This window comes from Leptinotarsa decemlineata, unplaced genomic scaffold (genome assembly GCF_025532065.1).
Source record: "Leptinotarsa decemlineata unplaced genomic scaffold, Ldec_3_MD MMD2_P_RNA_scaffold_4, whole genome shotgun sequence".
Lineage (NCBI taxonomy): Eukaryota > Metazoa > Arthropoda > Insecta > Coleoptera > Chrysomelidae > Leptinotarsa > Leptinotarsa decemlineata.
Window position 1 is genome coordinate 2,396,096 of NW_027412531.1, and position 15,851 is coordinate 2,411,946.

General features: G+C 37.3%; 1 protein-coding gene across 3 annotated transcripts in view; it reads left to right on the forward strand.

Moving 5' to 3' along the window:
- Tsc1 (tuberous sclerosis 1 protein hamartin) overlaps positions 1–15,851 on the forward strand; it is a 135,633-nt gene that overhangs the window by 46,537 nt on the left and 73,245 nt on the right. For 2 of the 3 annotated variants that reach the window (XM_074186658.1, XM_074186659.1), the window contains exons 10-11: positions 6,251–6,337; positions 13,712–13,951. In XM_074186658.1, the coding sequence (XP_074042759.1) occupies positions 6,251–6,337; positions 13,712–13,951 (327 nt within the window). The remainder of the gene's footprint in view (positions 1–6,250; positions 6,338–13,711; positions 13,952–15,851) is intronic. The other variant, XM_074186660.1, reaches the window with a different exon arrangement.

Here is a 15,851-nt window from a genome sequence, read left to right on the forward strand (position 1 = left end):
CCGTCCATTCCGGAAGAATAGCAAGTGCAAATAATTGCTGAGATGGTAGTAAATCCTGAACAGTCTACTTATTCCGTCTCGAATGTTTGTGAGATATCTCCTTCTACTGTGTGGAGACTTTTGAAGAGGAAAAGGTATCATCCATACAAAATTAAAATGGCACACCAATTAACTGAAGATGGCCCTAATGAAGAACAGAATTCTGTGAAATCATGATGGAAACCATTGCAAGGCATCCTACATATCTCCACAATATTTGTTTCAGTATTTTTTTTAACGGCAATGTTCACAGACAAAATTGCCGTTATTGGAATGACACCAACCCTCACGTTTTCCAGGAAACACATACCCAATATCCGAAAAAAATTAACCTTTGGGAAGGAATATTGAGAAACCTTTATTTATTGAAGGTAAATTCTTAGAGCATAAGTATGACGCACTTCCTATAGTTAAAAAAGTAGTCTCCAAGAACACAAATAGAATTGAATGGTTCAACGAGGATATTAGGAAAATTCGAAAGGAACTCACATCTCTTAATGATTTGTATGTTGCTTTCAGACCTGATGATCTTGCGTTAAAAATAAAAAATCTCAGGCATAAGTACAGACAGGCTATAAATAAGGCAAAACTCCATGCAAATAACGAGTTCATAAAAAATTGGGATAATATTGCAAAATCCTCTTGGAAAGTAATCAATAAAGGTAGGTTGAAAAAGTCACAGGAAGAAAATATAAATATTAGTTCAAACGAACTCAATAATTTTTTCACTGAAATAGCAAGTAATATTGTTAATAATTTAAATGTACCCTTGATCACATATAAACAGTACTTAAAGAGAGCAAATACACACAATCCTAACCTCAGTTTTTCCTTTAGAGAGGTAACATTCATAGAAGTAAGAGATGCTATAAATGAGTTGAAACCGAAACACAGTAGAGATATACACTGTGTCCGTAAAGTATGGAACAAATTCATTTTTAGCTAAACAGGTCATTTTAAGAAATAATCCTGAAACACGTCGATTTTTTATGTTAATTTACCGTATTTTAAAATAATAATCTAATATACAGGGTGAATTACGTTCGAGTAATGACGTCACCGTCATTTTTTTTTAAATGGAACACCCCCATTTTGTCTCAATTTTCGGATTACTCTAGCTGAGCTGATTCCAAAAATGTATCACATGTTGATTCCAATTGGTACAGGGTGGACAAAAATACAGTAGTTGTGTGTGTGTGTAACGCGTAACATTCTTTATTAGGTAAATTAACAATATTATCAAAAATACTTATTGTCTAGCGGACAGAATATGCTGGAATACATGACTCTATATTAAATGTTCGAACTGCAGCCCTTGCTGTATTTGACAGTAACCCAAACGGTGTACAAATTCTTGTTGAACCTTGTATATGGTTTCTTGCGTAATATTGTTTATTTGTGTTCGAATTTTCACTTGTACATCTTCAATATTTGCTGGTTTCGTTTTATAAATAACATTCTTCAGATGACCTCACAGAAAATAATCCAAAGGATTTAAATCTGGTGACCTCGCTGGCCATTCAGTGGGTCCACGTCTACCAATCCACCTGTTCGGAAAAATTTCATCTACATACCTTCTAACATCTACAGCATAATGTGGAGGTGCACCATCCTGTTGAAACCATAAACTTTCATCAAAACCTCCAGGATTACGTCTGCTGGGAAATAAATTACGTAAAGTAGGTACGAGATACCCCCTTAAAAACTCAAGGTACTTTGCCCCGTTTAAATTACCTTCGATAAAGTAGGGTCCAATGATTCGATTTTGTACAATTCTAGCCCATACATTTACCTTTTGAGGGTATTGTGTATGATGCTAACGCATCCAGTGGGGGTTTTCTTTTGCCCAGTATCTACAATTCTGACGGTTAACCTCACCATTTAACGTGAAAGTGGACTCATCAGAAAAAATAATGTTTTGTACCAAGAGAGGGTCTCGGTGACATCCATCATTTCTTCGCAAAATTGGAGTCGTCTGATTTTATAAGGATGCCATTTTTCAAGCTTCAATAGTTTGTGTACCGTTGTTTTGCCAACACCGATTTCGCGACTAACTTTACTAACAGAAGTGTGCGCATCTTCTTCAAAACTCAGTAAAACATCTAATGCTGTATCAGCATTTGCAGGGGGACGATCTGATTTGCGTACATTTGCAACCGTACCAGTTTCTCAAAATTTCGTTTCCAGCTTACTGACTGTTGAACGCGTTATAGGTCTTTCTGGATATTTATCATTTGTTACGTTGATTTTTGGCACTAGCCATTATTTAATAATACTCTCTTTACTATAAAGGTATATTGATTTATTTTGCATATTATGTATATACTTTATCAAATATTATACTTGATACAGCCTTCTATGATCATCCAGTATGGTGGGTATGCTTATTGAATCCGTGGTTGTATGTCTGGTCGGTAAATTAATTCAACTTCAACACGTAACCACACGTTATAGTGTAACGTTGCGAGCATATCCTTCCTTAAGTGGTCTTAGCTTTAGTAGTCGAATCACCCTAAACTATTCGACGACTTGAAGTGTGGTAGTTTATTCGATGCATTTCTTAGAGGACCCGTAAACGTAAATACACAAAAGTTGCACTTTGGACTGGTGTATAATCAAAAGATGAAGGTGTTATAGTTCATTTTTATAGATTTCTTGATAAGGCCGACCTGTAAGAAACAAGAATGATTATTACCGACATACTTAGGTACTGTCTCACTACTAAAAGAATAATGGGAAACATTGTAAATATACTTACCGCTTAACTAACAGTTGTTGTTCGTCATAAGGTTTCAAAGCATCGGATGGTTCCTCCAAATCGTCTGTTTACATTTTTCAGAATATGCGAGGCCAGGTTAAGATCGATAGAACGCAAATTGTTTTTATTTTACGGTTGACAGTATTGCCAAATTCCGAAATGTAAACTCATCAATATAAACAGCTGATGATAGTCGGTGGAAAATCGTAGGTTACTTTAAATGTTTATTTATATTGTTCGTGCATTATGATTCTCATAAATGGTTCAGGCACGGTACTCCTGTTATTAGGAGTATTTGATAATTCAAAAGGTTCTTTCTGACAACTGACCGGTGGCTACTACCGAATTCTATTCGGTTCTGAGGCAGCAATTGCTCGTATAAAATAGGCTGAATTAAGATGTCATTAGAATTCAACCTCCTGAGTTTTGATTGGTTATCAAGGACCGTTGGCAGACAGGAACGATCCTAGTGGCGATTTAACAAGATTCGTTTTTTTTCCTTTTTTCGGCAAGAAAGCAGGTAGTGTGTGTTCGTTGACTTGTGGAAAAATATGTGACATTGTAGTCATCCTTCATTGGGTTTTATTTTTACAAGCCATATCAGTGGACGTTGGTCAAGCTAGTGTTGTAGTTTGGAATATTTTGGATATATGACCAACGCCATACTCTTCGGAGGATTCTAGAATACCACGCCGACCTTATTGCTGGAGAACCAGGTCAAGCCGTCGTAATACGACTGTAACTCGCCGATTAATCACATCTTTCCCATTCCCTGCGGCTAGATCGAGCATAGCTGTTCAGAAATAAACCCCTTCCGGCCAGGGTAAGTTACGTCTTTCAATCTTGATTCTCCTATTTCATTCATTCATTTGAATGTGCCAAACCTTCATGAGATGATAACAATTTTATTGTACAGAGTTGCAAGATTTTAATTTATTCATATAAATTACTGTAAATTCATAAAGATTATTTTTAGTGGGTTTGTTTTGTAATTTTTATTTGGATTTTGCCGTCAGTATTCAGGGGTTCAATTATACGGGGTACATACCATGTTCGTGGTATACTCACCGTCTCCAGATATCTAAATTCATTTTATTTCTTATCGGTATTTATCTGATTTGAACTTCCATATTCTGACAGGGTTTTTCCTTCCCTCCCTACTGCCCGGAAAATCCATTTCGGTCCGGAATATTCTTCCTTGCCTGGATTTTCTTTTCTTATCTGGCTGGATTCTACTTGGATATCAACTTGGGTTGCAACAACTACTGGAACTTGGGATCATCTTCCTTGAGGTACCATAATATACCGGGTGTGCCATTATTAAGCCATCGGAGCAACACACCAATAAAGAAAACAACACGGTAGCTATTGTTAATTTGATTCCACAGTTGAACTGTTGTAGTTATAATAATTTTTAGTTTAAGATTCACATCGGAATTATATGTATATATGTATTTATGTGAAGCGGAAATTGAGATAGGTGCTTGCATTTGCCTACCCTGTATTGTCTTCTAAACGGTACGCGCCTGAGCTCAAGCGATACTCATTCCTTCCTAATTATACTTGGTAGAAAAACCCAATATATTTGACATTCCGGCTTAATTTCTGCGATTAGTGTACCTAGGTTATTTTGTAATGAAACTTGATAAAAAGAGATTTGAGACCAGTATCTCTTGATGATAGAGGTCTACGGTATATTTGTAGTGAGCTTGAATATTTATATATATTTTTATTGTTGCTTAAAACTAGTGTGATAGTTGACTGATACTACATTACAATCCAGAGGTGATTTAGTTATATGTTGAATGCTCATTCTCTCACTCAACTTCAACTTTTATTGTGTGGTAGGTTAATTATCTCAACTTTTGATTTGTGTTCTCTCAGGATAATTGTACCGAATAAACTCCTTTATTTTGACTCTATTGTGGTTACTTCAATCCTTTTGGTAGATTCGGGGGTTGAAATTGGTAACAGGGTATTTGAATGGGGAATTGAATTTACCTGGCGCCCATTAACATCTTTATGTTAGCAGTGACTACTTTACGAACTCCCCCTTCTTCACTGTAGCTAGCGGCAAATGCCCACCTGTCCTTCGACACTGGTGTGCGAGGAACCCCTAACGTGATACTGCTCACGGGGTAGGTTTCACATTAAACAAATTGCACACTTCCATCTGAGTTCGCGATCTGTCTCCATACCTAATCATCATAAGTATTTCAATTCTTTGTTTTACACTTAACTCCATTTCTACTTCCAATTAAATCTAAGCAATCATTCGAATATTCACGAATACCAAAAATATTGTAGTACTAAACTGTCACTGAACATCAATAAATTACTAAACAAATAATGATATTTCACAAAAAACTACGACTATGTTTTTTATAAATGTAGATAAGAAATAATTTCTTTCATATTCTGTCTGCTAGACCACAAGTACCAAACATGTTTGGAAACAGCTCATTTTTATTACTCTAAATATGTAGCAAACTACGGGGTGTTACATTTAAACCAATTGCCACTAGACAATAAGTATTTTTGATAATATTGTTAATTTACCTAATAAAGAATGTTACGCGTTACTTTATTAGCACACACACAACTTCTGTATTTTTGTCCACCCTGTACCAATTGGAATCAACATGTGATACATTTTTGGAATCAGTTCAGCTAGAGTCATTTGAAAATTGAGACAAAAAGGGGGTGTTCCATTTAAAAAAAATGACGGTGACGTCATTACTCGAACGTAATTCACCCTGTATATTAGATTATTATTTTAAAATACGGTAAATTAACATAAAAAATCGACGTGTTTCAGGATTATTTCTTAAAATGACCTGTTTAGCTAAAAATGAATTTGTTCCATACTTTACGGACACAGTGTATATGAAATCAATATAACTCTCATCAAAGAACTCAAAAATGTGTTATTCATTCCACTTACAGAAGTTTACAATGAATGCATAAGAAAAGGGGTATACCCAACAATATTCAAACTTGTAAAAGTGATTCCAGTATTCAAGAAAGGAGATAAAGAGAACGCCCAGAATTATACACCCATTGCATTAATTCCTATTTTGACATACTCAGTGTCATCTATAGATGATCCAACTGATTGTTCTCACCAGTCCACTGCCACGGTACCGCTGCAATGATACTGCCGTCGGAGTGTGTATGATGTCAAGTTGTCGAGAAAAATCAATTCACTGATTATGAAATCAAAAACTGGTGTGTCATTTGAAATATATGTATTTCAGAAACTTCTTTTATTACTTAGTATATTCTTATTAGAAATTAGCCATAACGTCATAAAAAAATCACTTTCACGTCCATTTAACTACGTTGCTAAGCAAAGACTGCGCCACAGAGTACTTGTGGCACCACTGAGCCACGTGGAAGTGCTGTCACGTGGCAAAAACTGAACGAGCTTTTATTGACCATTGAATTTTTTAGGATGCATCTTCTAATTTCCCGTCCCATGAGGGTACGTCTCCTCCTGAAGCAGCTGTAGAAGCAACTCCAGAATCAACTCCTGTTCCAGTAAGTTTATTTATTTAATAATTTATGCTGTAATTTAGACCATCTCTAAATCTCATAACATACCCGCAATTAGTAAAAACTTTCAGAATGTGTAAAGTTCAGAAGAACAGAAAAATAAGACTCTATATTTTCCATCATCTTTTTCAGATAACTTTATACTCGATAAAGTGTTCAAGTAGTTTTATAAACTACTTTCGGGTTAAATTTTTCGAATTTCAGAAATAAACTAGTTCATGTGGAATGAAATAAATTTTTAAACATCGTTTTTTTTTTGAAAGTTGAGAATTCACTAAGACTCTGACTCAACATTTGCTTGATATAGGTACAAAAAATGTGGCACAAAATGCCCACGCTTTTTTTACTTTAACACCAGTTTTTTTTTGTTTGTTATTGTTTTAAGCTTATTAAAAAAAAAAAATAACTTTTTAGTTCGATGTTCTTTAAAAGCGTGTTTTTTAGTTGTTTAAACTATATTTATTTTTCATTTTTTAGTTTCGTATGCTATAAAAGCGTGTTTTTTAGTCTTTTTAAGCTATATTTATTTTATCTAAATTTTGGGATCAATCAGCCGTATTATGTTTAGAAAAATGATCATTGATATTTTCCGATTCCGGAGAGGGAGCCTGAAAATAAGCTACCAAGCCCAAGGCAGCAGGCGCGCAAAGGGGGCTTACAAATAAGGCAGCAGGCGCGCGTGTTAATAAAAAAAGTAATTTTTTTAAATGTAGAAATGCATGTAAGTCAGTTCGAATTATATCAAGGAGGTTACATACAGCGCCATCTGCCCCCAAATAGATCAAGAAATATCAAGTAGGTCACGTATAGCGCCATCTGCCCGCGAAAAGATCAAGCAAAAATGCCAATTCCGTCAGTACAGATCCCGAGCTTCAGAGTTCCAAACAAACATACATACAAATAAGCATACATACATACAAGTGAAGCTAATATAAAGCGTGTAAAAAAGCCACTTAAACCAACAAAAAAATCGTTAAAAACTCGACTAAGAAATTTCGAACGAGCCCAGAAGATGAGATATAGGAGCGTTATTCAGGCCACATTGTATCGCTACGCCTGTAGAACAAGTATGTAACTCGCGTTCCTCTTTCTTGACCGTCGTACCTCCACCAACAGTTGTGGACGACGTGGAAGGCATCGATTACACAGTGTATCGTCTTGTCCTCTTTACCGTCGTAGTACACAACAGCGAATAGCTTGTACTGCTTCTCTTCTGGAGACTGTGTTTTGAACGAAACCAGTATCGAATTAATTTCAAGTCGAATTCAAACTCCAAAGCCGGTATAATCTTCTTGCAACCTTCGTGGCTGTAATCGAAAAACTTCAGATACAATATGAGGATAAAGGGAGGGCAGAGTATTACTTGCTCTCACGCTTCGACCTGGCCATTAGTTTTCGAAGAAATCATCCCCTCTAATCTTTTTTTGGAAACGAGTACCTCAAGCGCTTCTCGGACAGTCTTAACTTTAACAATGTTAAGAAGTAGCGTAAGGAAAGGCTGGATATTCTTTGTGATGTGATCTTCTGCGCGATGTATGTCGTTTATCGGTGTATTCGCAAAGTTGGTCCTTCTGTTTACAATGCCAAAAGTCGAGACTCCTGCAAACCCCTATTTGAAAAACTGCTGGACACAATTTTTTGCAACTGCAAAAAGGGGTGCAGTGCTAACAACACCGATTCTGTGGCACAGGAAATTCAACTAACAAAAGCAATGAAGTACATAGAGCTCTGAACGGCCTACGTAGAAATAACACCATGGAGGTATACGTCACATACTTGACCAACTGCGCCACAAAAACGCTACACGAAATGCATTACGCGAAAGCGCTAAACGAAAAGCGTTACGCGAAAGCGCTAAACGAAAAGCGTTATACGAAAAAACGTTACGCGAAAGCGCAACACAAAAAGCGTTACGCGAAAAAACGTTTTTTCGTATAACGCTTTTCGTGTAAACTTGTGTAACGTTTTTTCGCGTAAACTTGCGTAACTTTTTTTCGTATAACGCTTTTCGTTTAGCGCTTTCGCGTAACGCTTTTCGTTTAGCGCTTTCGCGTAACGCTTTTCGTGTAGCGTTTTTGTGGCGCAGTTGGTCATGTATGTGACGGCTGCACACTCCGTATACCTCCATGGCATTATTTCTACGTAGGCCGTTAAGAGCTCTATGTACTTTATTGCTTCTGTTAGTTGAATTTCCTGTGCCACAGAATCGGTGTTGTTCATCTACTGTGCTAAATATGGTTGCAAAGAATCCGGACTGTTTTGTTCTCTGGCATGTTCACATTATGTCAAGGCCGGTCGTGCTCTAATATTGAAACACAAACAGTGGAGGATCCGTTTGATTCCAACGAGGCGACATGCGATACATCGCTATTATCGCATTTTACATGTACTTAGGATGAAGATGAAGAAGAACAAGAAGAAGAATATGAAAGTTTCGACTCGGACGATTAAATTTCACTACTTTTTTTCAACTTAAATTGCTTCTATCTTTTCAATATCTTCTAATATCCATTATTTTGCAATAGTTTCAAATTAAACAGGATCATAACTGACTACTGCGGAAACCACGTTAAAAAAAACGCGCTAAGTACACTACCTCATAGATGGCGTGGAAACGTGTACATATTATGACGATTACAACTTTTACAACTTTTTGAATCGTTATATCTTAAAAACGGTGGCTCGTAGGAAATAAAGTATAGATATATTTTTTGTAGATAATTTTATGATGTACAATTTTTGGCTGAAGTATTTTTATGATGAAACTTACCGTGTCCCTAAAAATCGCGATAAACTCATTTCTTTGACCTTGAATAAAAATTTGTCTATACAAGGGAAAGATGGGGAGCTTTCAAATTTTATTTTTGATCACATTTTAAATAATCATACTGATGTTCAGCTTGGTGGGAATTTAGGTAGCTTTGAATGTCTAAATTCACCGGACTGTCGTATGATGATTATTTGTATCAAGTGGTGGTTATTTCAATATTGTTTCGAGGATCATGATCAGAAAATCCTGCTAGGATGTCAGTCATGTTGAATTTTGTGAGTACTTTCGTTTCACCAGAGGAACTGAGTTCGCTCATGTCGATCTTATCTCCAAGGTTTGATGCGACCGATAATTTCGATAGTTGATTTATTTACTGTTTCAATGTTGCTTATGTATTACGGTGTTGATAACACTCACGTTTATATGGATTTGATAAATTATTTAAGCAATATCGCTAATGAAATCGCATCTATTAACACAGATGAGTCTGTGGTCAGGGCCGAACTGCAAAAGATAAGTTCGGACTTCCATTGTCTAATATGATATAAATTGATTTGAAATCCCTGAATCTGTAAAAAATTAAAAAAGAGGTTAGCTGAAAAATTAACAATTATATCAAGCAAAAAACCGAAACTACAATGAAATAATAAAATACAAGCAATAACAAAAAAAATCAAAAATAAAATTAACTGTTAACACGAGATGAAAATTAAAAAAATTATTAACAAGAAGTGAAAATTAAAAAGATTCCAAAGCAAGTTAATTGACGGCGTTTCGATTTTTAGTATCCACAGTCGTCTTCGGGTGATAATTGGACTTATTTCTCCGAGATCTGACTATTTATATATCATTCGAGTGCTTTCACCTATCCCCTATTCCCTCTCTCTGCTTCATCGGTTTTTTAGAGGAAGCTGACCGTTTGGCGAGACTTGATCGTGCTCCACTTGATTAGTGGTTTCCATATGTTACGTATCTCTACGCTAGCTTGACTAAATGCGTTGTTGGACAACATATACACGGCTTCTTTGAATTTTCTCCTAAACCAGTGTTCCTCTTTGTAGATGATTTCAGCTTCAGCCCTCTTGATGTTATGTTGATAAGTCCAAACGTGCTCTGCTATTCCTGATTTGCTGGTTTCTCCTCGCTGTGTGTTTCTTATGCTCGGGAATGCGGACTTTCAATGGCCTCTCAGTTTCACCGATGTATGATTTTCCGCACTCGCAGGGTAACCGATAAATGCTATTCTTGGAATCGCAGTCTGCCTTTGGTGGCCTGGTTTTTGTAAGGCTGCTACGAATATTGTTCCCAGATCTGAAGCAGGTCCTGATGTTGTACTTGGACCCAATCCTTCTTATCCTTTCCGACAATCCTCTGATGCAGAGAAGTACAAGTACTGGTTGTGGCGGCTTCTCTTCCTTGTGGAGCTCTTGCTGTCTTCTAGCTAAAGCCTGTTCTACCATCACTTTGGAGTAACCATTCCGTTGAAGGTCATTTTTGATGATGCCTAGTTCCTTTTCGAGACCTTCCTTTGTATTACAGAGCCCGAAAGCACGGTCTAGTAGAGTCTTGATGATTCCTCTCTTAGTCGATTGATGGTGATTCCTGGTTCAGATACTGTCCTGTGTCCAGATGTTTCCCATTTCGTGTCTGTGCTCTTCACCAATACGTCTAAGAATGGCAATTCGTTGTGGAGTTCCTTCTCCATTGTGAAAGTGATTAAAGGACACGTTCTTGATGTGATTCAGGAAGGTGTCTAGTTCTGCATTCCTATGGTTCTATATTATGAAGGTGTCGTCCACGTATCTCATCCAGACTCGGGGCTTCTTATGGGCTTCTTCACTGGCCAGAGTTTGAAACCATTCCATATGTATTGGCTATAACCGGTGAAAGTGGCGATCCCATTGACAGTCCCTCATCTTGCGTAAAGAATTCGTTCTTCAGTTGGAAATAGCAGTTTCGGACGCAGCATCCTAGTAATTCAATGATTACTTTTATCAGTAAGTTTGATCTATCTTTCTGGTCCCCATCTTCAGATAGTTTCCTCTGTATGATTTGAAGTGCTTCTTCGACAGGGACGATGGTGTAGAAGCTTTCCACGTCGAAACTGATCAGTTGATCAGATCACATTAGATAATGGAAGTCCGAACTAATGAAATGCACCAAGAAACATTGTCAACTACCTTCAAACAAACGTCCGTAAGATTACTAATGAAATCGGATTTATTAACACAGTGCTATAGGAGTCTGTGGTCAGGGCAGAACACCAAAAGCTATGATTAGAATTATGAACATATTGCGTTTACTATCTATAAAACTAACCATTCAGTCTGGTTTCACATAATCAGTTTTATAATTCCAGTGCAGACCGAAAATATAAATGCATTCTTCAATAAACTATATTTTATAGTAATTACTCTAGAATTTTTGTATTTTACCAACATTCAAAAATATTTGTTGTACCGGGGTGGATGCTTTGCAGAAAATTGAAACAATATAACTTCTTGCAACTTGTGATTTTTTTGAATGCTGAGATAATAACTGAAATATTGTTTTCAATATCGTTGATCATTTATTTTATTTTTCTAAAGAAATGAACTTGAAACATTCAAGCCAGTCTCGAATATACCTACACGGTATGTTGAATGGACTGACGCCTATCAGAAAACAACTACTCCTCTGGCTAATACCACGAAGGGCGTTGGATTATATCCGACAGGCGTCAGTGCAGGAATCTTCACAGAAAATTTCCTGCATATGCAATTGGCAATACAACTGAAAGAGTCAACCGTCAATTTTGGAACGGGCACACTTTCAGACCGGTTTCGGGCTCATTAGCCACTCATCAGTGAAAGATAGTGGCCATCATCGACCTAAAGTCAATGATATTCCATAATTGAAAATCGGCATTCTTTCAGAGTAATTCATTCCTTTTCCTAAGTTGGAGCGAACAACAAAATGTCACTCCATCTCGTGGACGAGGTACTAACCAACTGCATATCTTAAATTTGCCCGATTCCTCTGTACTGTGTAGACGATGCCATTGCAGAGTAGGGGACGAATTATCAACGGTTCGACTACTGGAAGCAGGAGTCCCGCAAGGAGCAGTCCTTTCGCCACACCTCTTCTCCGTATTCACAGCGGACGTGCCCAAGCCAGAGAACAACTTCAACAAGTTGGCGCTCTGCGCGGACGACACGGCCCTGCTGGCGAGATCCACGAGCTAAGTACATGTCACAAGGTACTTGCAACAACAGGCGAACAGATTAGAGGGGTGGGCCAACCTGTGGAAGATCAGTATAAACCCTGACAAGAGTCAGGCGATACTGTTCACTCGCAGGCGTGTACAACCGGAAAGCAACGTCACCTTCAACGGACAAGAGATTCCGTGGATCGACAAAGCGAAATACCTGGGGGTCACCTTAGACAGGAGATTAACATTTCAGTCTCATGTACGGCAGAAAATTGAAAGGGCCAGAAACGCCAGACAACAGCTGGCATCAATAATAGGACGCAGAAGCAACATGGGGTTGAAAGTGAAGTTGCTGATGATCAAAACCGTTCTCATGCCCATAATACTTTACGCATGCACTGCCTGGGGCCAGTGCGCACAGACATACAGGAAGAGAATACAGTCGTTCATGAATGCGAGCGTGAGGGCCGCCGTGAACGCACCGTACTACATCCCCAATAGATTTATATACAGAGACTTAGACCTGGACACGCAATATGTGGACGTGTATATGAGAGAACACGCAGCACAACAACCCAGCGCTACGCGATCTATACGATGCGTTGAACATGGATGACCCCAGGTTCCGAGAAAGGGACAAACATCCAAGGCCGACGAAACAGAATCTACGACCACCCCCACGAGTCGCCGTCAGGCGACTCCGGTAAGCATATTAATCAGACTTTCTTTCAGCAAGTTCACCGCAGAAAGATCGCGAAAGAATAGCACCTAAAGGCTGACTTTCGACCAAAAGAGTTCAGATGTCAATCTTGCTGAAATGCCCATCAGTAAGTTGAGGACCGCTCGGAGAACGGGGGTGGATGGAGTGGGGTAGTAGGTTCTCCTCGCTAACTAGCTGGGGTGGGAGGGGAGTTTCTACTTCAGGACACTCAACCCGGGAAGGGGCATGGGGGGTTTTCAATTATGGAATATCATTGACTTTAGGTTGATGACGGCCACTATCTTGCACGATGAGTCGCTAAAGAGCCCGAAACCGGTCTGCAAGTGTGCCCGTTCCATAATTGAAGGTCGACTCTTTCAGTTGTATTGCCAATTGCATATGCAGGAAATTTTCTGTGAAGATTCCTGCACTGACGCCTGTCGGATATAATCCAACGCCGTTCGTGGTATTAGCCAGGGAAGTAGTTGTTTTCTGATAGGCGTCAGTCCATTCAACCTACTGTGTAGATATATTCGAGACTGGCTTGAACGTTTAAAGTTCATTTCTTTAGATTTGTTTACTGCCAGTCTTCAAGCATAGCCCACTGACTAATAAGAAAATATTTTACTTTTTTATCCATCATTTCAAATTATTTAATAATTTTTGAATTTGATTTAAATAAAATCGGTTGTTTTCTAGGACTATCACGCTGTTTCGACCAGATCACACTCAATAAATTCTGATCTTGTCCGAGAAATAACAACTTTCTATTCGAAACCTAGAACACCTACTTATTCACAACCAACATCTCCAAAGCCTAAAGAATATAAATCGTTCTGTTTTCCTTCGGACTTCAGATCAACAAACTCACCAAACAGTACAAAGTCAGAGAACTACAGTCAACAAAAATTTAACAGACTGGTACTAGACAGGTTACAGGTTCGTATTAAATATAAATTTTTCAACACTGTTTCTTCTGAATCATCTTCAAATAACCTTTTCTTGCATGACCAAGCATTAACATGAAAAATAAGCCCTATCAGGCTAGCATGGCGAATCCAACAAAATTGCAAAAAAATACATCAATTTGTAGCCAAATAGTTGCTAATTAGTTGCCAAAACAACGATTTTGATGCTCGTGCCGATCGTTAGAAATCGCAAATAATGCTATCGTGGTATAAAGGTAGCAAGGTAACTCAATAAACTATATTATTTTCCTTTGATCTTTACAGAAGATTTAGTTACTATTTAGTTGCTGAACCCTGGATTTAGCGATACATTTTTAAATAATTCATTTTTTATTTTTTTTGATCTTGCTTTCTTGAAACTGGTTTTTCTTGGATTTAAAGATGTTCTAAATTTGTTTTTCACCAACAAATTTAGAACATACAAACTTAAATACACCTTGAGTATCAGCAACAAAATAGTTGAAACCGATCGGCCGATTTTAATTTTTTTTTCATTTTCCACGTTCTTGCTATCTTGAAGCTGGTTTTCCTTAGAATAAAAAAATGTTTCAAATTTGTTGCTCACCAGGAGTATACTCAAATACACCTTGTGTATCAGCAACAAAATAGGTAGTTGAAACCGATCGGCCGCTTTTTATTTTTTTTTTTTCATTTTCCTCATTGTTGCTATCTTGAAGCTGGTTTTATTTGGAATCAAGTGTTTTAAAATTGTTGCTCATCAAGAGGGTACTCAAATACACCTTGTCTGTCAGCAACAAAATAGGTAGTTGAAACCGATCGGCCGATTTTTAATTTTTTTTTTCATTTTCCGCATTCTTGCTATCTTGAAGCTGGTTTTCTTTGGAATTAAAAGTGTTTTAAATTTGTTGCTCATCAAGAGGGTACTCAAATACACCTTGTCTGTCAGCAACAAAATAGGTAGTTGAAACCGATCGGCCGATTTTTAATTTTTTTTTTTCATTTTCCGCATTCTTGCTATCTTGAAGCTGGTTTTCTTTGGAATTAAAAGTGTTTTAAATTTGTTGCTCATCAAGAGGGTACTCAAATACACCTTGTCTGTCAGCAACAAAATAGGTAGTTGTAACCGATCGGCCGATTTTTAATTTTTTTTTTTTCATTTTCCTCATTGTTGCTATCTTGAAGCTGGTTTTATTTGGAATCAAGTGTTTTAAAATTGTTGCTCATCAAGAGGGTACTCAAATACACCTTGTCTGTCAGCAACAAAATAGGTAGTTGAAACCGATCGGCCGATTTTTAATTTTTTTTTTCATTTTCCGCATTCTTGCTATCTTGAAGCTGGTTTTCTTTGGAATTAAAAGTGTTTTAAATTTGTTGCTCATCAAGAGGGTACTCAAATACACCTTGTCTGTCAGCAACAAAATAGGTAGTTGTAACCGATCGGCCGATTTTTAATTTTTTTTTTTTTCATTTTCCTCATTGTTGCTATCTTGAAGCTGGTTTTCTTTGGAATTGAAAGTGTTTTAAATTTGTTGTTCATCAGGAGTATACTCAAATACACCTTGAGTATCAGAAACGAAATAGGTAGTTGAAACCGATCGGCCGATTTTTTTTTCATTTTCCTTATTCTTGCTATCTTGAAACTGGTTCTCCTTAGAATAAAAAGTGTTTTAAATTTGTTGCTCATCAGGAGGGTACTCAAATACATCCCGAGAATCAGCAACAAAATAGTTGGCCTTGATCGGCCGATTTTAAATATATTTTTTTTAATTCTCCCTGTTCTTGATATCTTGAAACCAGTATTTTCTGGAATACATAGGGTTATAAATTTGTTGCTCTCCAGGAGGGAACTCAAATACACCTTGAGTATCAGCAACAAAATAGTTGAAACCGATCGACCGATTTTAATTTCT